General features: G+C 42.5%; 1 protein-coding gene across 2 annotated transcripts; it reads left to right on the forward strand.

Annotated features, from left to right (window-relative positions):
- Window positions 1-145: 145 nt before the first annotated feature.
- Window positions 146-5,730, forward strand: eif2b4 (eukaryotic translation initiation factor 2B, subunit 4 delta). 2 transcript variants are annotated; one of them, XM_084699416.1, is made up of 14 exons: window positions 146-224; window positions 812-843; window positions 948-1,128; window positions 1,362-1,622; window positions 1,766-1,848; window positions 2,179-2,220; window positions 3,033-3,124; window positions 3,275-3,389; window positions 3,703-3,779; window positions 3,992-4,094; window positions 4,315-4,442; window positions 4,729-4,906; window positions 5,105-5,285; window positions 5,423-5,730. In XM_084699416.1, exons 1-14 carry the CDS (start codon window positions 182-184, stop codon window positions 5,620-5,622), a joined length of 1,716 nt encoding a protein of 571 aa, XP_084555542.1. In that variant the 5' UTR covers window positions 146-181; the 3' UTR covers window positions 5,623-5,730. The 2 variants fall into 2 exon arrangements, with proteins under 2 accessions (XP_084555542.1, XP_084555543.1); XM_084699417.1 differs by lacking the exon at window positions 2,179-2,220.
- Window positions 5,731-6,755: the final 1,025 nt, after the last annotated feature.

Consider the following 6,755-nt stretch of genomic DNA (forward strand, 5'->3'; position numbering starts at 1 on the left):
ACCAATTGTCTTCACATTGCCATACCATATTACCATGATATTTGGATAATATGTTCTAGCAAGTCAATTTCATACACAGTTTGAACTTGGTGTCATAAGGACTTATTTAATACCTAACGCTACATTTTTACCGCAAGAGGGCAGTCTACAATTTTTCCAGTAGTGTTAGTGACAGTTCCTGATGAGCCAAGCTACCGTAAACATGGCTGACACGGGAGAAGCAGGTGAGACTGGAAAGGCATGACTGTCAAGAGCAACGGAGTGAAAGTGGAATTGCACTGTAACGCATATCTCAGAGTAACATATTCCAGTCAGTCGTTTTTTCTGACTGTTTGGTGACGCTGGATTTGCTTTGGTCTTTCTTGATGGAAGTTAGCTAAAACGCTCGCTAGCATCACTGGTTAGCTTACCTAGCTAACTGAACAGACAGTCATAAGTGATGTTGGGTACCGTATGGCCTCACTTTCATGTTGTTGATGAATGTTGCATCATGTACTCGGTTTATTAAGGAAATAAACTCTTAGGTGTTTCAATTACTCATAGGTTCTTTGATGTTTGTATCACCGAAACACGATTATGTCCTTATAGAAACAGTAGGTTTCTTGATCCAATATTTGTTGCAAGCTAACGAGCTAGTTTCATACTGCAGGCTAGCTAGCTAGCTAAGTAGAGTGCAATGTCAGATGGATGATATTCTCACGTCTGCGTGACGATTCATTTACAGTTACACGAATCAAATACCATCAGATAGCCAACTAACAGAATTGCTGTTTGTTAAGTCACCAGTGTGCCTTTTCACCCTCTGTTGCAGATGGACCTGCAGTTGACATTACACGTGCAAAGGTATTTTCTTTTCTAGAATCGTCATATTTTTTCACTTGGTTCAAGTACAATGAGTTTAACTTTACTGTAAACTGTTTAACCTGTTGTGGATCACTAACCCAAAGGTTGAAGGAAAGGAGTTGACCAAAGAGGAGAAACAAAGACTGAGGAAGGAGAAGAAACAGCAGAAGAAACAGAAAGATAAAAAGGGTGAGAACGATGAAAAGGCCCCGTCGGAAAGAGATAAAGAAAAGCCTGTCACCCCATCCTCGACACTACTGTCTATGAAACCTCCAACACAAAAAGGTAAAAATTACAAGGGAGGTGCCATGCTAAATTGTTCAATTGTGAACCATTCAGATAGCTGAGCAATATTACGTATTTATCAACATGGCTATATTTTGGCTTGGTTAGTGTAATGGAGACCCCCTTACACAATTAAAATACCAGAACAACTGTTCTTTTCGTTGTTAGGCTTATTCATGGATCTACAAATTGCTTCTCATTGGTCTTGGCACCTGTCTGTCTTCTACCCTCAGCTCCCTCAGCAGTGCCTGCACCGTCAGCTACATCTCTCCCCATCCCCATGCCTGCCTCTGAAGTTCCTGGCCCCAGCCCCAGCCCCATGCCTGGCCCCGCCTCTTCAGACAAGCCTGTTAAGAGTAAAGCTGAACTAAAGGCAGAGAGGCGTGCGCGGCAAGAGGCCGACCGGGCATCCAAACAGGGCAAGAAGGGCGGAGAGCCTGGCTCACAGGCCTCTTCCAGCAAACCCAAGGCTCCCCCAAATGAACTCCAGCCAGGTATGACTTAGTCACAACGTATTTAGTAAGCATACCACACTGGAGCGGTTGGCCAGACTAATACTTGCATTGTTGACGGAATGACAGCTGAACACAATCTGTTTGCTTCACTTAGTAGAAACCTTTTGATCTGTTACCAACAGTGGTGAAACGGCTTCCAGAACATGTCCAAGTAGATGACCCTGCAGTGGTGAAAAAACTTGCCAAGAAGTTGGAAAGACAACAGGTAGGGCGCCATTTATTATCTTCCATTGATTTCATTTATTGCCGTTGTAGGATCAGTCATGCAATTTGTCCCACTAACGCATTGATTAGTGTCTTCAATTATGTTAACTGTGTCCCAAAACAACCCTGAGCTGGGTCAAAATATTTAAAAGAGTGGACATCTTAATCATCACAGGTGTGAAAATAAGCATTATAGAGGAATGAAGTAATCAAATCTCACAGCACTAACGTTAGTTCAACTGAACCAACAGTACCTCAGTATCACCTCATCATCCTAACCTCACTTCTGTCATTCTCTCTCTGTATGTGGTTTACCTCATGTTTCTTTCAGACTGAAGGCCAGGGCACTGCTAAAAAGATATCTGGCATCAAGGTCTGCCTTCCACCCCCACTTTGTGTTCTGGTTTTAATTGTCAATCTCGTTTTGATCTCGGGGGATTTCATCTCCCAGCGTTGTAAAGGCTGTACAGGATAATGAGAGGGTGGGAGAAAGAAGGAGAAAGAGAGCGAAAGAAATGGAAAATGCCAAAGGAGGTATAAAGTGAAAGAAAATGGAAGATGGAGAGAGAAAGTGGGAGAGTGAGAAGAGATAAATACAAACAGAAATAAGGAGAAATTTTATATTAATATATAACATCTATATATACATCTTTATATAGTTGATGTACAGTACATGAATCAGTGGTTAAGAGTCTCCTGCTGATTTGTGGTGTTCTGTGCTCCTCCAGGGCCATGTTGTGATTGAAGCACAGATGTCTGTTTTGTTCTGGATGTCAGATTGCTGTTGTATGTCTGAGCACCAGGCACTAGATTCTCACCTGAGCTACAAGGGTACTAAACCTGCAGTTGAGAGGAACATTTATCAAAACATCATCCTAAAGTTTCAATAATGGTACCTAACCCAACCCAACCGGGAATTGAAATGAATCTCTAATCAGGCAATCACTTTTTTTTTTATGAATCTTATTTTGCATGTTTAAATATTTTCCTGAAGTTTATTAAGGGCCCTTTTATCTCTGTGATCTGTGCCTGCTGCTGTGTGTCTAAACTGTTTCTTGATTGTCTCAAGGCTGCCTCGGTGACTGTCCCTCACCTCATTGTCCTTGGTCTCTCTGACCTCCTCATGCCTTCCTCCATGGGGTTTCCCACAGTTTAAGAGTGACAGCTAAGATCTGTTCTTTACAGATCCCGCTCCGGTCCGACTACGGGTACAAAGTCAGCCTCTTCTCTCACCTTCATCAGTACAGCAAGAAAGCACCTCTCACACAGCAGATCAGGTAGTTTACCTTGGACACCGTTGCGTGTGTTCAGAAGTGTCTGCATTTTTTTCTGTATTATTACATCAAGGGTCAAATTAGGCCTAATTATCCATACCCAAACAATGGACTGAAAGCTTTGGTGTTTGGTGATGGTTGTGTCTGTGGCAGCATCCCCTCCACGGTGATCCACCCCTCGGTTGTGCGGTTGGGTCTGCAGTACTCCCAGGGCATCGTGGCAGGATCCAACGCTCGCTCGGTGGCTCTTCTTCACGCCTTCAAACAGGTACAGACCACAGCAGGCCGGCTCCAATTGGCATGTTTGAGGTGATTTATTTATTTTTTACAATATCTGTAGCTAAACAGGAAATGGACTTCTAGATCAACACTTATGGGGGTTCCTTTACTACCTCTTTAATAATTGTTTTACTCACCTTAACCTTTTTGGGTTTAACAGTTTAATGTTGTAGACCACCCAAACTCAATGCTAAATGGGTCCTAAATGGGCATTTTTTTTCAAATGTTCTTTAACTTTGTCATGGGTGAATTTGTATTTTATACACTTTGCCTTACAAGAACTGCAAATCACATCCACACAGGTCATAAGGGACTACAACACCCCTCCCAATGAGGAGCTGTCGAGGGACTTGGTGAACAAGCTGAAGCCTTATATCAGGTACAGGGGCCCATGTAGAGAACCATCCATCTGACCCCTTCTTCTGATCCCATTTGTAGTCTAAATCAGAATGGATGATCCAATGTTGGGCTTGTGACATGTTCTGTGACACTTCTGCATCTAATGAATTATTGATGAATCAATGATCTGTAAAATAATCATATTTTGCAGCTGAAAATCAAATTCATAAACATATTCTTTTTTTGTTGCAGTTTTCTTAATCAGTGTCGCCCTCTATCAGCAAGTATGGGAAATGCGATCAAATACATCAAGAAGGAGATCTCCAATATACCCAGTCAGTGCAAAGAGGAGGAGGTGAGGATGAGCCAACTCTGTAAACTAAGAGTCTTTTGATGTTGGATCATTTCTTACTTGAGCGAACAAGAAGGAAAAGAGGTCTGTTTCCAGCTGTACAGAGGATCAACCTCCTGTACTGGAAGGATTGGGAATCCCATGTTCCCCATATGCTGAGGCTCCTCTCCCTTTCATTCTGTCTGTCTTTAGTTTTTTCTTTCTCTCCTCCTCTCCCTAACAGGCCAAGAATAAGCTGCAGTCTTGTATAGACAGTTATATCAATGAGAAGATCACCCTGGCAGCCGAAGCCATATACGAATATGCCATAGAGAAGATCAGTGACGGAGATGTCATTCTAGTATATGGATGGTGAGACAATAATGCATCCAATTGCTGTCCATAAGCCCTTCACTGCGTTGTGACACGTTAGCACAACAAACACTGGATTGATGTCGACGTTTTGTGTTGGTTTCATGAACCTTTGTGTACTCAGGAAATCCTTTTAAGAGGAAAATCTCTCAGATAAACATTGTATTACATAAATCAAACAAAAAACTACATTTTCGATGTTGTTGTGGCTTGCAGCCAACTGTCACTTGAGGCCAACTCAAATATTGAAACCAAACTGATTACCTGAGTCCCCCCTCCTCCCCAGTTCATCCTTGGTCAACCACATCCTATGCGAGGCCTCTGAGAAGAGCAGGAAGTTCCGAGTAATCGTGGTGGACAGTAGGCCTCGTCTGGAGGGCAGGGAGGCCTTGAGGAGACTGGTCCAGAGAGGCATCAGCTGCACCTATGTTCTCATCTCAGCCCTCTCCTACATCCTACCTGAGGTGAGCTCACAAACTACAGTGCCTCCCCTACAGCAGCAGGGGTTAAATCTTTGAATCTTTTTATTTATCTTTAAAAAGCCTCAAATGCTGAAAACTCATTATCGCTTGTAGGAAACCTTGAGTCCTATTTCCCACCTTTTTTTTCCCCTCTCCTCTCTCTCCTTTCTTTTATACAACCATTTCTCTCTCCCATCTCAGGTATCTAAAGTGTTCTTGGGTGCCCACGCACTGCTGGCCAATGGCTACGTGATGTCCCGTGTGGGGACATCTCAGGTGGCGCTGGTGGCCAAGGCCTTCAATGTGCCTGTGCTGGTGTGCTGCGAGACCTACAAATTCTGCGAGAGGGTCCAGACTGATTCATTTGTGTCCAACGAGCTAGGTATTGAGATGGGACGCACACCTATGTCTTCTGCATTGCAGACAATGAGAGAACATAACAATGCCAACTTGTGTACGTGCTCAGTTGTGTATCCTGATCCAACATTAGTTGACCGTCAAATCTGTTATTGTTGGCAGGCGACCCTGATGACCTGATGGTGACCCGGAAAGGGAAGACGCAGCTTGAGCACTGGCAGGAAGTGCCCTCGCTGGGCCTGCTCAACTTGGTCTATGATGTCACGCCTCCGGACTTTGTGGACCTGGTGATCACAGAGCTGGGCATGATACCCTGCACTTCTGTCCCCGTGGTCCTGCGGGTCAAAAACGTGGATCAGTGAGAGACGGTCGAATTGGTCTCAATCCCTGCATCCCATTAGCAGCAACACCAACACTGTGCTTTTGGCATGCAATAAATGTATATCTGAACATGGCACATGCTTTTTAAATTGAGTCTTGTGTGTTCCTTCGTAGTTGGAAGGTGGAGAAAGGGAATATGTGGTTGTATTGTGGTTAATTTTTTGTTTAGGGTTATGAAAATATGGCGTAAGGTTAGGTTTATTATGCCCAGGATGAGGTCATATTCATGTAGACTTTAAAAGGTTCTTTAAAAAAAAATATATATATACATCCCTGTCTTTAGAGGATGAGCCGGTATTAGCAGCCTCAATATAGTGATACTCGACCCAATACACTGCCTTTTAGTCAGGATAGCTCTAACATTTGTCAATTCAATCAGCATACGTGTCACGTCTGTCACTAAGTCCTTACTATGATCAACTAATCAATAGTTTGACTTCATCCTGACTTTACAGGATAAAGGTCACCCTTATAGTTTCTAAAACCAAGCAGTCTCCATTGTTCCTCACAGACCCTTAGCAGCAAAAATCACATTATTAACTCATGAACTATCTCTTCCTATCTCAGCCTGAAGGTAATTTACTCTGTCAGCTGTTTCACAAACAACTGCTCAAACAGTCTGTTCATCTGTCAGCTTTTAAAACCCTTATCTCAGCTATATTATTCAAATCCTGACCTCCGGTCAGCTGCAACTGTTGGTCTCAGGTCATCTCATCAAGAGACACAAGCCTCAGAATAAACCACTTAATTTGACATACAACATAAGATACCATATCCACTGAGCAATGTTAGAATTTGACATGAATAGAAAAAAAGAAATTGGAAATAAGAACATGGTCTTAAAATATCAATGTCCACCTTTAGTTTCTCTAAATCTTTAATTCAAGATTAAATACTCAGTAGCACATTTTAACATCTTAATGTGCACAGAACAGAAGTAATGTAAGCAATGTGTTGTTTTTTAACCAAACTGTAGACTTAAATTGTAGCTTTTGATATGTTCTGATAAAATACTGAACCCCTGAAAATGCATGGCTTTCATTGTTTCAGGAGCATTAATGCTACAACAAACGTACATGCAAAGTGCATCACATGCATCAGTCATGAATCTCTG

The sequence above is a fragment of the Hypomesus nipponensis genome, chromosome 6, assembly GCF_054491055.1.
Source record: "Hypomesus nipponensis isolate SF chromosome 6, ASM5449105v1, whole genome shotgun sequence".
NCBI lineage: Eukaryota > Metazoa > Chordata > Actinopteri > Osmeriformes > Osmeridae > Hypomesus > Hypomesus nipponensis.

Excerpts from the sequence above, each read along its gene's own strand:
- eif2b4 (XM_084699416.1), top strand. The coding sequence starts at position 182 with ATGAGCCAAGCTACCGTAAACATGGCTGACACGGGAGAAGCAG. Across the intron at positions 844-947 it reads TTGACATTACACGTGCAAAG|GTTGAAGGAAAGGAGTTGAC; the intron begins GTATTTTCTTTT and ends ACTAACCCAAAG. Across the intron at positions 4,095-4,314 it reads GTCAGTGCAAAGAGGAGGAG|GCCAAGAATAAGCTGCAGTC; the intron begins GTGAGGATGAGC and ends TCTCCCTAACAG.